Raw genomic sequence first — 25,768 nt, forward strand, 5'->3', positions numbered from 1 at the left:
AATGAGTAAGATGGTGTGAGAGGGTAAAAACCAAAGAGTGAGAGAGAGAGAGTGTGTGTAGTGAGCAAGAGAGTGTTGGTGAGAGAGAGTGTAAAAAGTGAGAGAGTGAGCAAGAGTGAGAGAGCGAGATGGTGTGAGAGGGTTAAAACCAAAGAGTGAGAGAGAGAGAAAGAGTGTGTGTGTGTAAATGAGTCCGAGAGAGAGTGAGCAAGATAGTGTCAGAGGGTAAAAACCAAAGAGTGAGAGAGAGAGTGTGTAGTGAGCAAGAGAGTGTTGATGAGAGAGAGAGTGTAAAAAGTGAGAGAGTGAGCAAGAGAGTGCTCGTGAGGAAGGCTGAGTGAGTGTAAGAGAAAGACACTGAGTGAGAATGAAAGAGTGTAAAAGAAGTGAGAAAAAAGGGTGATAGAGTCTGAGTGAGAAAGGCGGATAGTGAGTGATTGCCAAGACGCAGTTGCTGCGACTCCATTACAGATTTTTCGCTGAACTAGCTCTATTTTCTAAATGTTGACAAAAACTTTTGTGAAATGATGACATCCATTAATTGATAATATGCGACTAAAGCTTAATTTTGTTCTCATGATAAGTCATTCCAAAAAACATGGCGTTGGTTGTATTTAATTGTATATGGAAGTTTATGCAAAATTGGGCACATTTTCAATTCGCTACTTCAATTTGGGCAATTTGAAGGGTAATGGAACGCAGCTAGTGAGTGTGACACAATCATGCCAATAAAGTTCCTTTTAATTTTGAAAAAATTGAGTGTGTGATTGTTTAATCCTGAAGTTAAGTGTCTCTTGGGAAGCCCACAGTCGCCCATGCGGTCAGTTGGGTGTTAATGGCCACCACAATTTAAAGCTCTTTAATCTGTCTGATGTCATGGTACGCACCTGTGCCTATTAAAAACCACTCGAGTCACTTTAACACACAGCTTTTAAAAGCTTATGTGAAGAGAGACACTCATCTGCCCTGTTATTAGTCAAACAAATAAAGCCCTAGAAATCAAGATCAGTCTCTCTCTCTTTCTCTGTTTGTTTAGATCTCTCTCGTCCATGGGTGCCTCTCAAACCGCTTGTTAAATCATGAAGTAATACTGTTTCCAGATCAAAATATTCACTCATTTTAGTAAAGCATATTATTTAAACAGATGTTTTTTTCATATTACACATTTAAGTGAAAATTTTATAAACTCAGAGTACATAGCAGTCTCCAGGCTCACAGAATCACAGACAGAAATATATGAATAATTCTTCAAAATCCAAGTCCATAAGTTCATGTCTGCTCATCTTAGAATTTTTATGGAGATGAAATTAGTTTTGCATTATGATACGAGTGTATATTAGCATGATTTTTTGTTATTACCCTGTTGGATCTGGAAGTGCTGCATGACATCAGACTAAACAAGTGGATAGGGCATAAAAATTGTCTACGCTTTCCTCTGCAGCTGGGGTTTCAGCTACTTTTCTCTTTTTTTCATTTTCCTCAGTATTTTTTAATAACAATCACAAACAAACATCATTAAAGATTTTTGAGCCACAAAACTAACATTGTAAACTTTGATTTGAAACAAAAACAAATTTGAAAACATAATTTATAAAGTAATTAAAGTAATCAAGTAAACTATTGATTTATCATGACTGGATCTGATTTATTTATGTAATGCTGATGCAAACAAGATAAATACTATTTGTAGACATTATTCAGAAAGCAGAGATTTACTAAGATTTACACAAAAATGATTAAGACTGAAAAAAATGATTCATTGAATTTACTCAATTTTTTTAAGGTAAGTGGTTGCAATCAATTTATTTAAGCTACATTTAAACAAAAGTTTTACATTTTGTTTTACTTTACTAATCTTTTTTGTTTAAATGTAGCTTAAATAAATTGATTGCAACCACTTACCTTAAAAAATTGAGTAAATTCAATGAATCATTTTTTTCAGTGTACCTGTAACATTAAACAGGCTCAGATCTTCAGGTCTGTCCTGAAAGGTTTGTATGTTTTTATTAATAATCTCTTTCTGTTGTCCTTTCCTGCTGGCACTGTTATTATTAATGTTTGTATGCTATTCTTTAATAACATTTTCTGTCTCTGGCAGGACACAGTAATGATAAACAGAACATCAGACTGATCTTCAGAAACAGCATGAGATCAGATGAACCCTTACTGGTTCTCTGTAGCATTAACTAGATGTTAAAGGATGTGAATTATTGATGGAGTCACAACTCATTACTGCAGAATCTCATCACAGAAACAGAGAGCAAAAAAAAATCTATTCACATACATATGAATACTTACAATTACTAAGATTAAGAATTGAGAAGCTCATGCAAAAACCGCAAAATATGAGATATTAACTGAATGCTCTCCGCACGTATTATACGTTCTTCAAATACTTTTGCTTCAAATACACTTAACATTTAGATTTAGGCCCTATCATACACCCGGCGCAATGCGGTGCAATACGCAATACAAGTGTTTTTATTAGTTTCAGCCTGGCGCAGTTATCATTTTCATGTCTAGCCTGGTAAATAAGCAGATTTTTTTCCCCACTAATGACAATTTATCTTGTCAATTAAGAGAAAACAATACCCTGCCAATGACACTTTACTGATAAGTTTTTGCGGTAATCTGTTATTCTGTAAAAAAACTGAAACAAAAACTAATTTAACAACATTTTAAACTCTGTGTTTGTTTTGATCATTGTTCTGAATATGATCTCTAACAAAATTCCTTTACAAAAAATGCAATTATTTCAGCTTTTTGCTCAATATGTTAAAAAAACCTACCCATTTTTAAGAGGTTATAAAAAGAGAACAAATGAAGATAGGATGAAACGTTTTGTTTTCCCATCTGTTTGAAAGCAGGGGGTCTGTACTTTCATTTAATATATTTGTACACTCTAAAAATGTCTGGGTTATTTTTGACCCATATTGGGTAAATATAGGACAGAACACGAGCTGGATTATTTTAACCCAACTGCTGGGTTATTATACCCCATGGTTGCATAACAACCACCCAACATTGGGTTATTTTTAACCCAGCACATGTTCTGTCCAATATTTACTCAATATGGGTCAAAAACAACCCAGACATTTTTAGAGTGTATGTTTATATAGAAGAACATTTTCCTGGAAAACATTTTGTGAAACTTTTGTGAAAATCACAAAAATTGCTAACGGGGAATGAGTTAAAAAGTGCTAATATTGCATTAATTTAGATTTTTTTTAAAGGGTACCCAAAAGATTTATTGTATATGATGATTTTGTACATGTGGATATGGTGAGATGAGAACCATTTTTAAGTAATATTTTTCAAAACACTCATGGTGCTGTCCCAGTGCTGAAATGCCCTTCCACATATATAAATGCAGTCCATTTACCATTTACCATGTTTGTAAATTCTTTATCTCCTGTTTGTTACGCAACCTTTTTTGTAAGTTATTCTTACAAAAACCTTTTTGAGATTAAAGAGATCATGCATCATACATTATTAGCTAATTTTACTAATTACTCTATGACTGAAATAACCACTTTTAAAGAAAACCAAAGCTGTAATTACACAAATAACCACTATAATTAATAAAACACAACACAATTTTTAACATCAATCTTAAACTGGTGGTCTTCTTTATAATAATAATTCCTTACATTTATATAGCGCTTTTCTCAGTACTCAAAGAGCTTTACATATGAACGGGGGAATCTCCTCAACCACCACCAATGTGCAGCATCCACCTGGATGATGCGACGGCAGCCATATTGCGTCAGAACGCTCACCACACACCAGCTTATTAGTGGAGAGGAGATGGAGTGATATAGCCAATTAGTATGAGGGATGATTAGTAGGCCAATGGGCAAGTTTTGGCCAGGATGCCGGGGCACACCCCTACTCTTTTCGAAGGACATCCTGGGATTTTTAATGACCACAGAGAGTCAGGACCTCGGTTTAACGTCTCATCCGACTGCTTACAGTTTTTCCGCTTACAAACCACGCCATGTAAACAGGAAATTAGCCTTGGCGCAAGCTCAACTGGCTTTTAAAGGGGATGAGAGATGAGACTCTCGTCGGTTTATTGAACGTTACACCCAAAACACACCCATTACTCATTACAAGAATAGGAATAACCTTTTAGACAACCATTTTACAAACCATTTCCCCCATTGTTAAACTGTCAAAAGTGTATTTGGACACACCCCTTTAGACTGTGTGCCTTGTATTTTAGACCATGTGCTTAGATCGTTATTGTGAAATAAGACCCTAAAGTGTGATACAAGACCCCCTTCGCGTCGGGTCCTGATAACACAGTCGGGGCTTATTTGTGCCATAACAACCTGCTGCTTATACATTATTTCTTACTTAATACAGCACTATTCGGACAGGATTAGTTTTTCAAACTATGTTGACTAAAATTCTCAGGCTATTCCAGAGGTGGGAGTGTCTGTTTCTTGTGTTGGGCGTTGCAGAAGATCACATGCCCTGATACGCGTGTTTGTGATGTTTGAAATTTTGCTTTACATTTAAAATTATTACAGAACATGTCATTAATGAATTTAACTACTCAAAATAACTTCTACAAACCCTACTAAAGTAGCATACGTGTTTTATGTGAACACAGTTTTATGTAACTGGCTGCTTATAATAAACCCATAGAAAAGAAGAAATCATGATTAATAACCATTTCTTGGATTGGATAAAAATAAGGTTTAAGAGTTTCTTACCTGATATTACAATGACCAGTCTTAACAGTTTACGCTCGTCTTGATTTCAATTTTTTTATCGTTAGTAAAGACATTACGGTAGACCACGTTGACCAAAACATAAAATGAACCGCGTTTTCAAAAGATATAGCTGGCAAATACAGATATCACATTTGGACGGTATTATATTTCTCAGAGGACCTAAAATCGTTCTGGAATTTTTGTGAAAGAAAAGGTTGTGAAAGAAAAACACAGACATGGCCGAAGCATGGTTTTCTCAGAGGTCCCCCTGTAAAACTAATCCTGTCCGAGGTAATTAAAATTGAAAATTAAAACTGCGAGAGAGAGAGACGACATTAACTTTAGATCAAATCTAACAGATGTCACGTTAGTCTTGTCCTAGTTTAAACCTGCTTGTTTCAGCACATTCAGTCTTGGTTGAATGTTTCAGACTCAGAGTAACTAAGTAAAAGTAATAATCCCGTTAATTTAACCACACTGTCCAGTTTACCTTTAGTAACATACCTGATCTGTCCAGAGGAGATGATCATAAACAGATAGATTAATATTGACTAACTGATTAGTAATTCTAACAGTGTAGTGTGATTTTCAAAATCTGTACTATTGCACATCCAGTCTTGAGTGTTTATCAGTAAAGCACCACAGGGTCATCATTGATCTTTCATTTCCATCCAAAAGCATAAACCATAAATCAAAACAATCCCAGATGTCGATATCAACAGAGACGGACGGACTCCCTACATCTATTCAATAAAACACAGATGGTCCAGCTAGCAAAACTCCACACGTGCCTTCAGATTCATCCCTCATGCTAATTTTGTACTCACACATAAACCAATCGGTTAAGCATCACTGTAACAGAGGGCCATAGGTGGTTCAGCTCCTAAAAACATCCACTTCATTAATGACTCAAAATACCCTGGGATGCTGAAAGTGAAGTTTGTTTTGATAGCCGTCTCAGCCAGACCATGTACTGATCTCAGGAGCAACTCATTAAAACCTTCATTTGACTTTAATTTAATAACACGCTGACTAACTGGATTCACTCACAGGAGAGCGACGGCAATGAATGAACATTTCTCATCTGTTCTCATCTGATGTTTGTCTAACAGCACACAAGAACACCGTGTTTGAGATGATCAACTATTAATATGGCAAACAAGATGTACAAAACATTACTGAAATGCATGAGCTGTACACGGTTATGAGATGATGCCACTAAAGTAAAAAATGACGGGCTGATATATCAATCACTAGATTTAACTATTAAGTGGCAAAAATACTTCTGAATCCACAGTCACTTTTCTTGACATTTTGACGTGACTGAACTTGTGTAATACCAGTCACAGGTGATGTAAAATGACAGATCACATTTTAGCACAATGGCCTTTTATTTCCACACCCATTGAATAACTCCTGCCTGTCAATCACAGCTGAGAGTTCATTTACCACTCGAAACTAGCGACTATCAAGTTTTGTTCTGCACACTATTGAAGGAATAGTTCACCAAAAATAAAAATGTTCTGATATTTTATTTACCCTAATGCCATCCAAGATGTTTATGTCTTTCTTTATTCAGCTGAACACATTTAGAGTTATTTTAAATAATATCCAGACTTATTGGTATGGCATTGAATAGTTTTGAAGCCTTTCCATGATCAGATCAAGTAATTCATACCTTCAGTGAGTTAATGTATGTCTTTAAAATGAAACAATACATTTGTGAGAGAAAAGGATTTGTATTTGAATATATTTACTGAGCGATTTTTCACTCTTGAATCAATGTAAACGCATCTGCTTGAATCATCACAACGCATATTACGACTTAAGGGCCGTTCACATTGTAACAATAACTATATTAGTGTTCACACCCCCAGACGATAACGATAACTTTATGCTAATTCGCTCGTGAGGTGCAGTATTCATGCAAATCATTTCAATGGCACTCACAAATATTGCATATTTCCTTTAATAAAAACTTTTGATAGGTAGATTTGATTGGCTGTCATTGGTTTATTGTTCTTTAAAACAACATTTTATGACAAGAACTAAGTATACATCTCAAGCTTGTATAGATCATAAGAGTATGTCTCATGTATTTCTCCCTTATTTTTTTTTTAAGACATGAACATTGACTTAATAACGTGTGATTGACTTGATAACAAGCTATTTACGTAATAGGTCATTGTGCAGATATTGTTAGACATAAAACCCCAAATGAACCCCCAAAGTTGTGTTTTAAAGACATGATTTACAATAGGGCTGTGATGATACATCGCGTATAAATATTCCTTTAGACATTTCCTGGAATAGCGTTTGTAATGCTACTTCTTCTGTGGCATAAATGGTGTTTCTATATGAGAGCGCCCTCTTGCTTTTGGATGTGGCGACATTTCACCGTAATTCATTCAAATTCATTCATTGAGAAAACGAATAAGGCGTATATGCGAATCTTGGCGCGCTCCTATGCTTGTATTTCCGTCACTGTTTAAGTTTAGAGATAAGAAGAATGCTATCGGGACGTAAACTCTAAACGAAACAACTGCCATGAATCTTGTTTGATTTTAATTTTAAGAATATCCATATTGCATTTTTTATTTAAGAATCTGTACAGTATTGCCAAACAAAATATCATACTATAATATACACCCCTATCATTCAGTGAACTATTCCTTTAACGGTGCGGCTCAATCTGTGGTGTGATGTTATGGAAAATCTGTGGTGTGACAGCAGCTGCGTTCAGTGGATTCACTTCTCACCGTGCACCTCTGAGACTCGCAGTCTGTTCACCTACTGATGGAGAAACACATTTCTAATCTAGCTTTAATCAGGAACCATCCAGTTCCCAAGAGGATGAGAGAAAATGACAGGCTAATGTTAGCACTCCACTCAGGAATATTCATTGGCTTATTCATTAATTGACATGTGTAACACTCAACATGCTCATATTTCTGCCAAACCTCCCAGACGACTCATGAAACATATGCTGCTTTCTATCAAACAGATTCAGAGTAGACAGCCACAGATACTAAATCAGATCTCTTTAATATCTCAACTGCTTTTCCTAGACAGCATAACTTTATGCTGATGTGTTATTAGTAGAGATGCACCGATCGACCGGACAGAGATTGGAATTGGCCGATTTTACGAATGATTGGCCGTACCGGTAACCAGACGGCCAGTCTCTCAAAATTCCTATTCCCTGTTTTGTTTAGGTAATTTCACATGTCAACATTGCCTTTCAGAGATCATGCAACGCGCACTTAATGCAGTTTGGGTGACAGTGCAATGTTTAATACTTTCTTTATAAAGGTAGTTTTTTTTTATTAAAGAAAAGTGGATTTTTTTTGTACATTGTCAATTACAGTACGAAGAAAATCTTAATAGTCAAAAATCAGTATCGGCAGGTCACGACGACAGAGAAATCGTAATCAGCCAAGAAAATCGCAATCGGTGCATCTCTAGCTATCAGCATTGACCTCCTTCGTAAAGACCTCCTCACCTCCTCCCACTGATGTATGTAGCGTATCAAGCGCGAGAGCCGCAGAAGTCTAAGCAAGCTGAGGATCTTCGTGAAGCGCACGATCCGCAGGGCCCGTGCCGTCTTGTAGAAATCCGAATCGATCCTTGTCTCCACGATGAGAAAGATGTAGTCCACGGGGATGGAGGAGATAAAGTCCACCACAAACCACGAGCGCAGATATTTGATCTTAATTTGCTGAGGGTCCAAAATGATCTCGGCATTATCCTCCTTTACTATCCCGGTACGGAAGTTCAGCACCAGGTCCAGTAGGAAGAAGGTGTCGGAGACCACGTTAAACACGATCCAAGGAGGCGTGTGCTCGTCTTTGAAGAAGGTGATGCCCACAGGAATGATGATCAGATTTCCCACCATCAGCAGCAGCATGGTCAGATCCCAGTAAAACCTGCAGGAGAAACACAGAGGAATCAGAACGTTAAAGGAATATTCCACTTACAACATCTGATAATTTACTCACCCCTATCTCATCCAAGATGCTTATGTCTTACTGTGTTCAGTCGAGAACAAACGGTTCAGTGTAGCACATTTACGGGTCTCTTCGGGTTCGGGTATGAATTTTTAGACCCGTGTAGACCTCTACGTAAGCTCACGCTGGTGCATCACAGGGCTAGTGCAAGAAGAGAAGTTGCTAGATAAGACCCTTAGGTCTCTGTTGAGGTCCACTAAAGTCCACTATATGGAAAAAAATCCTGAAATGTTTTCCTCAAAAACCTTCATTTCTTCTCGACTGAACAAAGAAACTTAAACATCTTGGGTGACATGGGGGTGACAAAGTGAAGTTATCCTTTAAAGTGGTCTGCATATGAGATTCGAAAACGTCTTTAAAACCGAACTCAAAACAACTAAAGAACCAAGAGCCAAAGAATTTGTAAGACTTAAAATCATTGAGTTTTTCATGAGCTTACATTATCTGAACCAGCACACATAACACTCATAGATTAGCACAAACAGAGAATAAGTATCATTCATTACCCAGACTATAAATGTAATGACACATCGTTCTGACAGGACATTTAATCTGGCGATTCGTTTAAAGACTATTATGTCTTTTGAATGGTAAGTAGGACACACTCCAGAGATGAATTACAATCATGAATCCATGTGGCTGAATTCAGCAGCGTTCACCACGGTAAACACTGGAGTTTAATGCATTCAGCCTGACCTCTCCCATCCTCAGGAGCATCCACACGTTTGTGTATGCGTCTTCCCGTCTGTGTTTACTTATAGATTGTCCTCTTGGCCCGGTCGGTAATTGAATCGAGATTGGTGATATATCCTCACTATAGAGCACACGGAGAGAAGGTCAGTGTTGTGATCACGTCGTCTGGTTCTGCTTGATATACCCTCCTGAGTTTAGGCAGACCATAAAAATCCATAGTGGATGTAAAAGACAATTTATAGCAGGCCAGACAAAGCAAACGAAAGCAGTTTTTTTTCACACACTGCTCATGGTTCTGGATGTTTTATTTTGGTATAAACATTCGGCTATTTAGCAGGACCTAATTATAGGAGAAATTACACAACTGTCAGTGATGGATGAGCTGGGATGCGGATTATAATGTACACACAAACACACACACACAGAAAACACTGACAGTAATTGGAATTCTTCAAAGTACCGAGGGAATCCGGCAGTTCGGATCGCTGTCATGCTGTGGGTTATATTTAGCAAGATGTTTCTGACATTATTCTCTTCATAACATCACACACATCACATGAACATCACATAAACACTACTGTGATTAGTTGTTCAGCCTCAGTATTCCCCAACACACACACACACACACACATCAGTACAAGCATTTGAACCCATTTAAAGGCATAGTTCAACCAAAAATCATTATAACTCCATGATTTCTGTCATCCTCAAGCCATCTGAGATGCATATGTCCATCATATGTGCTGTTTTTCAGAAACACAATGCTCTACTGTGTTATACAGGAGCACTACTAAGTTAAGGAGCTAAGTTATCTATATAGGCTTTCTACTATAAGAGGACAGAACTATGGACATGTGCCGTCCGTTCTTGGGAGATGTTTCAATCCAAGCATGAAGAAATCCAACCTGTTTCATTATGGATGACAATCCCAATATAGAGAAACATCCTTCTATAAATACAGTGTGCGTGCAGTCTAATATTGTGAGTCCATCCAGTATTTACAATTCATCTCACATCTACAGAGAAGAAGAGAAAAAAATAGGTTTTCCTAAGGGAATGTCCATTACATGTTTTCATCTGTGGGCCATTCCACCGTATCTGTGCCATTCTGTACCCAAGACATTACATGTATAAAAAAAGCAAGATAACTAAGTCTAAAATAAATGTTATTATTAAGCAAAGTGTCCTGAATGTTAATCTAACACCAAATTCCAACTATATCATGTAAAACATTAATAAAAACTGGAATAACAGCATTTTATTCCAACCCTGCTCTCTATCTTTATACTTTACCTTTAAATAAAGGCTTAAAATTCTTCAGATATCTTCTTTTTTTTTGCATTTTTGTGTGTGTCCATATACCATCTTTGCTTAAAATATTTTTTTACCTTTGGAAAAGTCATAATATTTTATACAAAATGCACATTTTAATCATGTACCCTGGATTTCACTCAGTCCTGTTACCCAACACGTTCACCCTTTGAAAATGTAGAAATATTCACAAGTCACATTTTTAAGAGGAAGTGACATCATCTGGATCTTCTGAAGGCCATGTGAAGTTACTTTTCTCATTTTCTTTTTTTTTTTTGTATATTTTATGATATTGATGCTATGAATGTGTAATGTTTTGTTTAAAAAAAATATTGGTAAATCACTAGAATTTGCTCAAGTGTCTTCATGCTATATCACATATTTAATGCATCTCATGTATTTGCTTAATCTATGCTACTTTAAGTCATGTTACCTCAGTCCTCTATTAAGAAACCATGTTAAAAAATAAACTAGTTACCTGAGATTGCCCAATAAAATATGTGTGTTATTCGATTAAGGGCAAGATTTACTAAATGAGGCAAATTAGCGTGAGAGCACAATTCCAAAAAAAGCGATGATGGGAGTGGTAATATCTGCGGGTTATTAACTAAAAAAGCAAAAAATAAATAACACAACAACTGCTGATTTCCATAATGACCAACACAATCTACTAAGAGCAGCACAAATTAGTTCAGGGGAGCAAAAAAGCAGAGCTGATGAGGTGCAGGTGAGCTACTAACACCTGATGTGCTTGAGTTCAGCACCACACACATCAAAGCGGAAAATGCGGGGTGTGTAATCCAAGTATACCAAGCTACTGAAAACAACCGGAGAATAAAAATAAAGATTTAGTTTTTAAATACCTGCTATTGTGTGACTTCTCCTAGTGACTCCTCTTTAATTTCCTCCAGCAAATAAAAAATAACATGACTTGGCAAACAATATTTTTAAAATGTTCCTCTGGCATTACAGATAAAAACCCCAGCAGATGTCCTTGATCAACCAACCTTTCCTGTAGCAACAAACTACCATGGTAGCAAGTTACCAATATAATGGCATTGCATGATCTATTTATTGGTGAATGAATAATTTTATTTAATTAAAGCCATTTCTGGTATTCTTATGAAACTCAGTGGTTGGTTACATAAAGATATCTACTAAGCCAGTAGTCTTCCTAGCTATTAGTTAAGGCTAATCAGTGTTATCTTTCATAAGTAAATTAGATGAAACCACCTTTTCATGCAACTGCTCTATAAGTTATGGCCAATCTTGAAGAAAATAAATGAGATAACTAATTTGTAAGACTAGTTTAAGCAGTTTATTTAACCGGCCACAAATGTGTGCACATGTTGGCTATTTTATATTGGCTTTGAATGTTGATTATCCAATCAGATCTCTTTTATTTCCCATCATGGTCACCAAAGATGAAAAACGAGTGTGATCTCTCTTACTTCGACTGTTTGTTGCTCTTGCTTTGACTCAAGCAACTCATTTATGAGCATAAATTATAAAAAATCCTCATGAATAATGCATTTTCTTGCTTTTGTTGTGCGCTTGTTCATGAGGCGGTTGTTTGGTTTGGGGAGGTTGTTGGCTTACAAGTTTGTTTGCTCAAAAAATCAGAAGTGGATGTACCATCTGGCAACACACTCATGACACATTAAAAAAAGAGAGAGAGAGAGAGAGGGAGAGAGAGAGAGAGAGAGAGAGAGAGAGAGAGAGAGAGAGGGCGGATGCTAGATTGTGTTATATCAGACAGCTGCAGTATAATGTGCCGGTATGAATTAGTTGTGTTTCCTGCACCTTGTCCAAGTCAGTGAGGTTCAACTCTTGCAGGAGATCCTGAACAGTTTGACCATATCTGTGTGTGTGAGTGTGTATCCACCTACAGAAATCCAGATATCTGCAGAACTTGAATGTTTTTCTACAAAGTTTAAGTGTGCTTGGTCATAGCATTGTTTAGCGAAAAGCTACTTACAAGCATTTCACTTACATCTAAAAGCTTCTACCTGCCTGTCTATCTGCCTGTGTACATATTGCTCCATTACAATAACCAAACCACAGAAATGCTAGAGGAACACCAATGGAGCAATACAAAAAGAACACAACCAGAAGAATATCAGAGGACAACAGAGGAATGGTAAAAGAACACCAGAGGAACATTAGAGGAACAACAGAGGAACAGATTAGAGGAACACCAGAAAAATACAAGAGGAAAAGTAGAGGAACACCAGAGGAAGATTAGTGGAACCCCAGAGGTAGATTCAGGGCTCTACGCGAACCTTTATCCCAAGGAGTACATGTCCTCCTAAATGAAAAAATTTAGGAGCACACAAAGAAATATAGGAGCACAGTGAAAAAAGTTGATTAAACTGCTCAATTCATAAGGATATTCAAATCCAGCGCTATATGCAGATTTAATGTAGGCCAGAGTTTACGTCACCAAAAGCAGCAGATATAAGCTGCATTTAATTGATCATAAGCTCATTTTTAAAATAAGCAATAGGAGAGAGCGACAGCAGCACTGATAGCCTAATATCATTTCATTTCTTTACTATTAACGAATATGATTGTGTGTTGAGCGTCTACGACAGGGCTATTCCATTAGTTTGTCATAGAGGCCAGTTCATGAAAAGCATCTCAAATGAGGGGCCAGAGATATATCAGTGATGATGACTACATATACATTTAAACATACTCATGTTGTATTTTGAAACTGCAAACAACAAAATAAGTGCATTGTACAATAGTTTTTTTCTACAAACATGTATTTTCAAACTGTATACACCAAAACTTGTGCATTGTAATATGACCAAGTAGGCGACATGTTCGTATTTTGTATTTTAAAACTGCATAACAACATAAGTGCATTGTAAGATACCCGAGTAAGCTTTATTCTACACTTAAAGGGGTAAATAAGAGCCATATCACACTCATTGAGAATTTAACTTATTTACTCACTTAAGTACACAAACCCAAAAGTTTATAATATGGAATATAACATTGTTTTATGCAGTTTTTTGTCAAAGCTAATTATTTTTCTACCTCTTTTTAAACTACAACCGCCATCTTAATAACTGGCAAACATTAGGCTACCTTCTAATAAGAGAAATTATACTTTTAGATTTCATCAGGGCAGTAAAATCAGGTGTATGTTTTTCAGCGCGATACGCATACAGTGGTGCTGGGCTGTGAGCGTTGGGCGATTAACTGTTACTCGTTTAAATTGCATTCTTGTGTGAGAACGATGACTCGCATAATATTTGAGCCTTTGTCTGTGTTGAACTTTGGAGAAACGCCAGGATCTTTTATCTAGTTCACAAAAATTGTTTCCTTTATTAAGACATCTAATGTCATTGTGAATAAGCAAGTGATCATTGAGCCGACATATCAGACAACAACTGTCGGAAAAGGTGGTGTTGTAAGCTGGAAATACAATAAATAAAGTTAAAACAGCCATAGAGTCCGTGGTCTTCTAACTCACCACTGTCAGTCATCGCATCTTGACGCGGGCGGACCAAAGCGCGAATATATACACCTGACAAAGCTGCTCGCGCCAGTAACGTGACTTGCGCTCTGCATCTCATGCTGTATGAAACAGATGCACGCGCATCAAGATTGCGACCCTGTCCTCTTGCATGCTTTCCATGTTAAATCAATGGTATGCTTCGCTGTTGTTCAGTGTAATGAGAACAGCCCGTCACTCGCGCACTGTGGTCCTAAATTATTTTACAAGTTCGCACATAACTATTTTTAGGTGCAAATGCGAGTGAAATACTTGCACTGTAGAGCCCTGAGATTAGTGGAACACCAGAGGAACACCAGAGGTACAGTAGAAGAACACCAGAGGAACACACTAGAAGAAGATTAGTGTTACACCAGAGGAACAGTAGAGGAACACCAAAGGAACTGTAGAGGAACACCAGAGGAACAGTAGAGGAACACCAGAAAAACAGTAGAGGAACACCAGAGGAAGATTAGTGTGACACCAGAGGAACACCAGAGGAACTGTAGAGGAACACCAGAGGAACAGTAGATGAACACCAGAGGAAGATTAGTGTAACACCAGAGGAACACCAGAAGAACAGTAGAGGAACACCAGAGAAAGATTAGTGGAACACCAGAGGAACACCAGAGGAACACCAAAGGACGATTAGTGTAACACCAGAGGAACAGTAGAGGAACACCAGAGGAACAGTAGAGGAACACCAGAGGAAGATTAGTGTAACACCAGAGGAACAGTAGAGGAACACCAGAGGAACAGTAGATGAACACCAGAGGAAGATTAGTGTAACACCAGAGGAACACCAGAAGAACAGTAGAGGAACACCAGAGAAAGATTAGTGGAACACCAGAAGAACACCAGAGGAACACCAAAGGACGATTAGTGGAACACCAGAGGAACAGTAGAGGAACACCAGAGGAAGATTAGTGTAACACCAGAGGAACAGTAGAGGAACACCAGAGGAACAGTAGATGAACACCAGAGGAATACACTAGAGGTAGATTAGTGTAACACCAGAGAAACTGTAGAGGAACAACAGAGGAACAGTAGAGGAACACCAGAGGAACACACTAGAGGAAGATTAGTGTGACACCAGAGGAACTGTAGAGGAACACCAGAGGAACACACTAGAGGAAGAATAGTGTTACACCAGAGGAACAGTAGAGGAACACCAAAGGAACTGTAGAGGAACACCAGAGGAACTGTAGAGGAACACCAGAGGAACAGTAGAGGAACACCAGAGGAAGATTAGTGTGACACCAGAGGAACACCAGAGGAACTGTAGAGGAACACCAGAGGAACACACTAGAGGAAGATTAGTGTTACACCAGAGGAACACCAGAGGAACTGTAGAGGAACACCAGAGGAACTGTAGAAGAACACCAGAGGAACACACTAGAGGAAGATTAGTGTGACACCAGAGGAACACCAGAGGAACTGTAGAGGAACACCAGAGGAACACACTAGAGGAAGATTAGTGTTACACCAGAGGAACAGTAGAGGAACACCAAAGGAACTGTAGAGGAACACCAGAGGAACAGTAGAGGAACACCAGAGGAACAGTAGAGGAACAGTAGTGGAACACCAGAGGAACACCAGAGGAACAGTAGAGGAACACCAGAGGAACACACTAGAGGAAGATTAGTGTTACACCAGAGGAACAGTAGAGGAAAACAAATGGAACTGTAGAGGAACACCAGAGGAACAGTAGAGGAACACCAGAGGAACAGTAGAGGAACAGTAGTGGAACACCAGAGGAACACCAGAGGAACAGTAGAGGAACACCAGAGGAACACACTAGAGGAAGATTAGTGTTACACCAGAGGAACAGTAGAGGAACACCAAAGGAACTGTAGAGGAACACCAGAGGAACAGTAGAGGAACACCAGAGGAACAGTAGAGGAACACCAGAGGAACAGTAGAGGAACACCAGAGGAAGATTAGTGTGACACCAGAGGAACTGTAGAGGAACACCAGAGGAAGATTAGTGTGACACCAGAGGAACACCAGAGGAACTGTAGAGGAACATCAGAGGAACAGTAGATGAACACCAGAGGAAGATTAGTGTAACACCAGAGGAACACCAGAAGAACAGTAGAGGAACACCAGAGGAAGATTAGTGGAACACCAGAGGAACACCAGAGGAACACCAAAGGACGATTAGTGTAACACCAGAGAAACAGTAGAGGAACACCAGAGGAACAGTAGAGGAACACCAGAGGAAGATTAGTGGAACACCAGAGGAACACCAGAGGAACACCAAAGGACGATTAGTGTAACACCAGAGGAACAGTAGAGGAACACCAGAGGAACAGTAGAGGAACACCAGAGGAAGATTAGTGGAACACCAGAGGAACACCAGAGGAACACCAAAGGACGATTAGTGTAACACCAGAGGAACACCAGAAGAACAGTAGAGGAACACCAGAGGAACAGTAGAGGAACACCAGAGGAAGATTAGTGTAACACCAGAGGAACAGTAGAGGAACACCAGGGGAACAGTAGATGAACACCAGAGGAATACACTAGAGGTAGATTAGTGTAACACCAGAGAAACTGTAGAGGAACACCAGAGGAACAGTAGAGGAACACCAAAGGAACAGTAGAGGAACACCAGAGGAACAGTAGAGGAACAGTAGTGGAACACCAAAGGGACAGTAGAGGAACACCAGAGGAACACCAGAGGAACACACTAGAGGAAGATTAGTGTTACACCAGAGGAACAGTAGAGGAACACCAAAGGAACTGTAGAGGAACACCAGAGGAACAGTAGAGGAACACCAGAGGAAGATTAGTGTAACACCAGAGGAACACCAGAGGAACTGTAGAGGAACACCAGAGGAACAGTAGATGAACACCAGAGGAAGATTAGTGTAACACCAGAGGAACACCAGAAGAACAGTAGAGGAACACCAGAGGAAGATTAGTGGAACACCAGAGGAACACCAAAAGAACAGTAGAGGAACACCAGAGGAACAGTAGATGAACACCAGAGGAACACCAGAGGAACTGTAGAGGAACACCAGAGGAACAGTAGAGGAACACCAGAGGAACACCAAAAGAACAGTAGAGGAACACCAGAGGAACAGTAGTGGAACACCAGAGGAACACCAGAGGAACTGTAGAGGAACACCAGAGGAACAGTAGAGGAACACCAGAGGAAGATTAGTGGAACACCAGAGGAACAGTAGAGGAACACCAGAGGAAGATTAGTGGAACACCAGAGGAACACCAAAAGAACAGTAGAGGAACACCAGAGGAAGATTAGTGGAACACCAGCGGAACACAAGAGGAACAGTAGAGAAACTTCAGAGGAACAGAGGAACATAAGAAAAGAAGAAAATTTCACAATAGAAATAAACTCTTTTAAAAAGAAATGAAGGAAAGTAAATAAAGACAGAGGTTGCATTTACTATTGAACTATTACTTTGAACTAAGGCCTAAATCTGGTTTCCCCTAAGAGAAATACAGAACTCATCTACTCTCTCTATCTCTCATTATCTGTGCTTGAGTGTGTGTGTATGTTACTAACAGAGGTTACCATTACAGATAACAACAACTGAGTGTGACAGACAGAATCAAGTCTCTCTCTCTATATCTTAGAAAGTTTATCTCTGTACGAGACTAACAGGAACTAATAGAGAAGATATTTATAAATTATAATATATTAAAAAAATATCATTTAGTATGTTTTTAAGCCATTTGGTTTACAATACACATACACTTTTGTGTATCCTCGTAAACCACAGTACACAAACACAGACATCTGCTGATCGACCACTGACTTAGCAGCAGGTGATGATGTCATCAATAAAATTAAGAAAACTAAAAGAAAGATCCTTCATCCCTTACAATCCATAAAGAGAGAGCAAAACAAGTCAAAAAACACCCCAAACTGCTCATAGATAAAATCCTTCCGTATCTTTCTTCTTATAGAGTCCTGCCACCCAAATATGCTTCAACATTTAGCATTATTTCACCTCCCTCTTCCAAAAATCCAAACAAATAAAAAGGGAGAAAAAAAGAAACTTTGAAGATCTTTGAAACATTACATCATATATTCAATAGACGAATGAACTCTTGTTGCATGTGACTGTGTGTATGATAAAGCATCAGGACAGAGTAAGTCATTTGGAGTGATCTGAAACTGATGTTTGACTGTATTTGGTGACAGGAGTCAGTGAAGAGCAGATATCTATAAGTACAGCGGGTGAGCGAGTCAGGCGCCAGTTTTCCTTTCTATCATCTCCTGTCTGAACTTTGAGAGCAGCTGTCAATCATCTTTCTCTTGAGACTCAGAGCTCACAGTCTCTCAAACAATCGCATCAGCCACATCATGACACAAAAAATAACAATACTTATGATATGAATGCCATGAGAATAAACAAAAGTCAGAAGAGTCAAGGTTTAAAATATCAAAACATGTTGGTTATTTTTGAGCGTGATGTTAATGGTCTAATCACATTCAATGAATTGTGCAAAGCTATGCTAAAAGTAGAATGGATTTCAAAACCGCAAAAATCAGATGTTTAACTCAAGGGGAGCTGGAAAATGACCCTATGTTCCTTTAAATGACTATTTAACATTTTTCATAAAAATACAAAAAAGTATCGATATGAACAGTGTTAAATTACCAGATCGGTAAGCAGTATCACTAACCGTTAAATTTTTAATGATACCCATCTGTAATTATAACTAGAATAAGTTAAAATCAGACTATAAGGGACTATGATGGTTATTTCTAGGCAGGCGGTGTTGGTGAGTATCCTGTTTGGTAACCTCTCTGTTGGTGAGCCAGGGTCACCGAGCCGGCATTATTTCAATCCCTCCATCTCTCTCCTCCCACATCACTGCTACATCACTCCATGAAATTAAATAAATTGTGCTGTAATAATCCCCTCTGCTGTGTGCTCCTCATACTGCTGGCCTTTTTGATTACCCCACTTTCAGTGCATCCAGAGCACTCAATAATTCCTACTTTACCTTCACTAAATTACAGCAGGTGGTGACTCTTTTAGTCCGCTCATTACCTCGTACTGTTCGACTCTTTTATCAGATTTGATTGTTGGACTCAGAGATGCCAAAGCAAAGCATCACTTTTACTAGCGTAGGCTACTTCACATTAGCTAAATAATGTTTGATGTTAATATGAGGAGTAAATAGAAACATTACTAGAAAGCAACTTTGCAGTGTAGCAACATAATGAACGGTATGACAGCTCCTGTATTTGAGTATATTGAACTGTGATATGTGCAGGTCTGTCTTGTGTCAGGTGTGGGACATGATCATTAAGACTCAAACAAATCAATAAAGAAACTCCCCCTGTAATCAAGTGCAATCAAAACCTGCGGAGAAGAGCAGACAGACTCATTTTGATGTGTGTGTACTGTATACGTGACTCGTGCTGGCAAAATGCGTAAAAATTCGCAGCATCTAATTTTAAGCTAGAGGCAAAAGAAAGTATAATTGTTGATTTTGGGTTAAATTGAGGTTTCCATAAAAATAAGTTAAATGCTTAATTTAAGACAAAGATGTGTCTCCATCCACAGGCACGTGGTTTCAATTGGACAGCCTATTGGATAGGTTTTTTGATTGTCTCACTTTGTTGGCTCGACCGAATAAAGTCATTTTTTGTTTTGCACCTGGAACCTTTGCTTCTGAGTTTTTCTTATAAAGATTTAAGATAAGATTTTTTGCCCCTAAAGCATCTTTCCTTCTTCCACACATATACAACTGCCTTCCTTAACTCTATCCTCGCCATTGACGAGTTATTTCATCAAATAAGAGAAAACATTTTCCTGCCAATGATGCTTTTATGATTACGGTCACCACTGGTACTCAATTTATAAAAAACTGACGCAAAAACAAATGTAATTAATTTTAAACTCCGTGTATGTTTTGATCATAGTTCTGAATCTTAACTCTAACAATATTCCTTTACAAAAATTGAATTATTTCAGCTTTTTGTTCAAAATTTTGTATTTTTGAAGAAACCTACCTATATTTAAAACCTCTCGACGCGCACTAGCTCGCGGACGGAAAGACGTCAGATTTTTTAATGCTGCTAATAATATATATATAGCCTACTGTGTACAAGCAACAATAATAATAACACTACTATACATCGTTTAAAAGGTCTAAGGGTTTAGCATCAGTGTATGGTGTCCGTTTTGAGATTAAATTGCTCTAGCATCATAAATATAGTATTTTATTACAGAAGTCCAGATAACAACATGCATAATATAAACTGACTCCTTACCTTTGTGCTGGTATAAGGAACGCGAATCGAATCCAGTCTGTTTCAGATGTGTGAATAACCCATAAAAACTCACCAACAAAGTACATCCAATGACCATTTTTGTCCACAAATGCGTATAATCCGTGAAATATGGATATATTTTCCATTGTTTACATCAGATTTCAGATGCATGTCTTGTAATAGATTATAATATACAATCTGACGACTATTTACATCGTAACACTTGTATATGAGATCACACTCGCGTTCAAAACAAGCGCTCAAACTTGATTGTACAAGTAGGCGGGAGTATAATACACAATATCCAAACAGCGCTGTCAAATATCGTGACGTCATCTGACTCGCGCGTTCCTCCAATGACTTCATGGAAAATATTGATAGACAGAACGTGTAGCCAATTAGAACACGAATTCAACGATCTTTGTGTGAAGCTTTATTTCCTGGTGTGGATACGGCATTTTATACGCTTATATAAGGATAAACAATAAAAAGAACAAACGTGTATGCATGTAAACAAAAGACTTTTATTTTGTGGCTGACTGGCACTTAGAAAAGGCACTAGTCTTACAAAAACTCTTGCAAGAACCTCATTTTTGGGTCTATTGACTTCAAACGTGAAATATAACTTCTTTAGACTTGTGGCATTGGCCTCATTGCATTTCTAGGTTTCACACATATATTTATCATTAAGATTTTTAGTGTTAAAAAAGATGTTATGCAAAAAAAATTTATTACAATGTACTTCAGCCTCTCTAACTTTTTAAATTTTTATCTTAAAATAATTTTGAAACATGGAAAACGAAACTCAAAGTGTCTTCTATCTAATGATACCACAGTTATGCTTATACTATAAATGGTTTAGTAAAAACAGCCCTTTTAGTGAAAGTAGGTATTTTCATGGTTTCGGGCCAGAATGGGGGTGCTTTTCAAGAGGTTACGAGGTTATAAAAGGAGAACAAATTAAGCTATGATGAAGCATTTTTTACCCCCATTTGTTTGTCGATTTGAAAGCAGAAGGTCTGTTCTTTCATTTGATATATTAATATATTTATAGATTAACATTTTCCTGGAAGGCATTTTGTGAAAATCACAAAAAAATGCTGTTTGGCAACTTTTTGAAAAAAGACTGGTTAGGAATGAGTTAACATTAACACAACTGCAAGTGCAAACATTTTGTATGAATGTGTGGATTACAACATATGTTATTTTCTATGCAGGACAGGTCCATCAACTTCGACTAAAACTATAAAATAAAAAAAAACATTTTAAGCAGCAATAAAATCTGACAAGAGCATTACAATGTTGTACCTTTAACTTAAATCCCACTATAAAAACTGTATTTTCCAGTAGGGCTGTGCAAAAATTAGGGATGCACCGGTTGACCGGCCAGAGATCGGAACCAGCCGGTTTTTGCGCGATCGGCAACCGGCCGTTTTTGTATTTTTTCGGCCGATTTTTCCAGAAGTGCATCCGCGTGCTAAGACTACATTTTTATCATTCGCAAACATGTGTTTTGTGTAAAAGCACATCGAAATCTGTGCGCAGGACATTAAGATTGCAAGCTGCAATGTCTGTAAAGGACAAGTTAAATCGCGGAGATTAACAACAGTACATTCGCAGGCGGCAGGGCTCTCAAGTCTCATGCATTCACTGTGAGATACACGCATTTCAGTCAGTTTACACACGTACACCTTGTATTTCTAAGAGACTGATAACTTTTCCTACTATATACAATTAATGGAAGAGGCGCAGGGAAGTTATCTGTCGAGTTTAGCTGTTTAGAGTTTTTCTCGCGCTCCTCTGATGTCAATCACGTGGATGCGCGGCGCGTGCACGCACAGAGTGAAAGTTTGAAGAGCAATATCTGATAAATGCGGTAAATAACGCAGGTTTCTTAAATATAGCCAAATACGTGTTAAATCATGCTTGATTTATTAAAAAACTCTCCAAGTGCTTTGCAATCAGAAGCTTTAGCTTACCTGAAACTAACCTGAAATGAATGAAAGGACCAGAGATGTATTTCATTATTATTGCCATGTAGTACTAAACACGTAACCTTATCTCTCTCTTAAACACAGCTTAAAATACACGATGATGGCAAGTGCTGCAATCCTACTGTATATAATGCAGATTTCATTTTAATTTAGATACATTTGTATTTTTTAATATGTAGAGCAATTTATTTAATTTGGATAAATTTGTCTGTCTTTTATCAGACTTACCAATTGTTATAATTTATAATTTGTGCTGGTCAGTTATGAATAATAGGTAACAATGAACTGCTAGCAAAAACTTGAAATTTGGTGGGGAAGAGGGGTCTCTCCCCTAACAGATGTTATCTCACTCCAAAGTTTTAAAAAAAACCTGAGAGCCCTTCATTCACCACAACAAACTTGGTCAGACATTTAAGTTCATCACCTGATAGAACACAATAAGTATCAAAAGTCTGTTGATAATGCAAAACAGGCAAGACCTTCAACCCTCACTCAACCATCCATGTCATGGTCTCATTTAAACACTTACAGTATGTTTGTATTGAACGTAGCCTACTGCACAGTTACTGCTGTTAATTTTAGATGGTTACAGTTATTGGTTTCAATAGCCAAACCAAGTTTAGCCTGTTAAATACCAAATAAACATATTGTTTATGTATACTTTCATTCTTTCTTTTTTGTTGCTTGATAAGAAAAAAAAAATCGGAAATCGGATCGGAATCGGCCAATTTGCTTGTTAAGAAAACCGGTATAAAAACCGGCCATGAAAATCAAGATCGTGCATCCCTAGCAAAAATATCGATACACTACGATATTTCGATCTCTACTGGCGGTATTTTAAAAACTGTATAATCCCTCTGTGTGCGTCAAATGACCTCCTCTGCCGCTGCTGTAGTTGTCGCTGTCCAGTTGTTTGTCATATACGGCCAATGTCTCAGAAGTTAGCAGAGTAAAAAAATGGCAGAAAATTTTAAAACAACTACAGCTTTCGTGTGGACACACTTAAAGTAAAAAAATCAGCTCTATTTTTACATTTTTGATAAAGAAAAGAAACACATTGCAATGTATCGTAGCATGCAGCGTACCGTACCGCATCGCGTTACACTGTAGCGTGATACATATCGTATCGTGAGGCCCTAGCCAATACTCAGCCCTATTTTCCAGTATGCATCCAGCTAATACAGTTCTCTAGTTAAAAGCCTGATAGGCAGGACCACCGAGTGCTGTTCATTTCCTGCCTGTGATTTATACTGACACAAGGAGCTTTTCAATGACATGGCACAGACGGGAACCCACACTGCACATCAGAGCTCACCACAAACTGATTTAAGGATTCATAAAGTTTAGGCCACATACATTAATCTTGTATAAACAAACTATACATCAACAGATTCTGAAACATCAAATGTGAAGGAAAAACATTTCTGCTGGAATAAAACCTCTCCCGTAATGTACAAAAGAATAAGAAGCTTTACCTGTAGAATACATCAAACTCTAATGTGTGTTCAGTATTCTCAACCTGCTCCACTTTCCTTTAATTAATTCAGACAGATCTAAAGTGAAAAGAGAAAATAACTAGACAGATGACTCTGCGTGGAGGTAAGTCTCTTTTGGGAGACGTGCGGCTGGTTATGCAAGAAGAATAAAGGAAAGACAATGAGCTGAGAGAGAGAGAGCGAGAGAAAGAGAGATACAGGCAAATAATTAACAGACACATCAAACCTCTAAGGATCGCTTATTTCCCCTCTCAGCTTGGACATTAAAAAAAGTCTTTAAACCCACATGGCCCAACACGTTACACGTACTCACATACTTAACTGTACCGAACCGTACCCAAGTGCATTGTTCCCCCAACTCCCCTGCTGGTCTGCACTCACACTTATATCTGGTATGTAAGGAATAATTGACGATGGGCTATTGAATTATAAGAAAATAATGCACACCCAAGGTGCAATGCGGCACGACGCGAAGCGGGTGTGCATTATTTTCAAATAATGAAAATGACCGGAGTCAATTATTCCTCCACGGTTACCACAAACATTGCTCTGGTGCCTATTTTTAAGACATTTGACAAGTTAGGTGTGCGGTTATCAGAAATTAATGCATACAGAACATTTCTCAGCCAATCAGAATACAGCATTCAACAGACCCATGGTATAATAAAGGGTTAGTTCACCCCAAAATTATAATTTGATCACAAATCACTTAACCCTGTGTCGATCTAAACCAAGTCCTTTGATGATCTTCAGAACACATTTTTACACACACTAAATTGCTCATATGTCCCTTCTAACAATCCATGATATCTGAGTAGGGATGGGTACCGAAACCCGGTATTAAACTGGCCCCGGGGCTAAATTATGAAAGACCGTAGTATCAGTAAGATCTGACGCTATCGGTTCTGCTATCGGTCCTGGAGAAAAAAATAAAAATAAATGTACTATGTATTCTTGCTTAATAATGTTTTCGTGCACATTTTATCTCACCAAACATTTCTAATTTGCGATTAAGACGTTTGTCTGTGAGACCTGCGAGATCTCTCATGCGCGCCGCGGAGGCTGGCTGTCTGTCAAACACAACCACAACAACGAGCGCGGTGCACGCACACGCATAACAGCACGAAAACGACCGCTTAATACAAAGAGTGACGATGGCGGATAGAGCAAAACATTCAAAAGTGTGGTTATACTTCACTAGAGTTGATGCAGACAACGCTCGTTGTCATACAGGTAAGTGCAACAAGATGTTTGCATGTAAGGGCGGAAACACAAGCAATCTGTCAAAGCATCTTTCAAAAGTGTATTACGTGCAGAAAGAAGCTGTGTCCCAATTCAAGGGCTGCGACCTTCTAAGCATACAACCTTAAAAGGGGAGCACTCGGTCTTTCAAGGTGGCAGAAGTCCGCGAAGAGAACTGAAATGAGACAGTCTAACCCTCGGAGGACCTATAATTTGCGTCACCTGTTGCACGCGCCCACCGCGCCTGTCAGCAGGACACAGCGGAGACGTTTCTGACTTATTTAAATAAATATGGAATCAGAAAAATATTCATTTATTTTAGAAAATATGACACGTTGATGTAGATTAAACTATTCAACAGTATATAAAATTAATCAACATTAGAAATACGCAACATAAACAGAATAATATTAACACAAGTCACAGCCTCAAGTCGCGCTGCTGTGACGCAATCGGTCTTAAAATACGTCCTTAGAAGGTCGCAGCCTGCAAAATTCAACCATCATCTCTGGTGGTTGCCGCATCAACGTCAGGCATGTA

At 38.2% G+C, this 25,768-nt stretch overlaps 1 protein-coding gene across 1 annotated transcript in view; it reads right to left on the reverse strand.

Moving 5' to 3' along the window:
* The window catches only part of hcn4 (hyperpolarization activated cyclic nucleotide-gated potassium channel 4), a 60,082-nt gene that overhangs the window by 25,796 nt on the left and 8,518 nt on the right, over positions 1-25,768 (reverse strand). Inside the window, exon 2 of the mRNA XM_073815688.1 lies at positions 8,224-8,647. Within this exon, the coding sequence (XP_073671789.1) occupies positions 8,224-8,647 (424 nt within the window). The remainder of the gene's footprint in view (positions 1-8,223; positions 8,648-25,768) is intronic.

This window comes from Paramisgurnus dabryanus, chromosome 9 (assembly GCF_030506205.2).
Source record: "Paramisgurnus dabryanus chromosome 9, PD_genome_1.1, whole genome shotgun sequence".
NCBI classification, from domain to species: Eukaryota; Metazoa; Chordata; class Actinopteri; order Cypriniformes; family Cobitidae; genus Paramisgurnus; species Paramisgurnus dabryanus.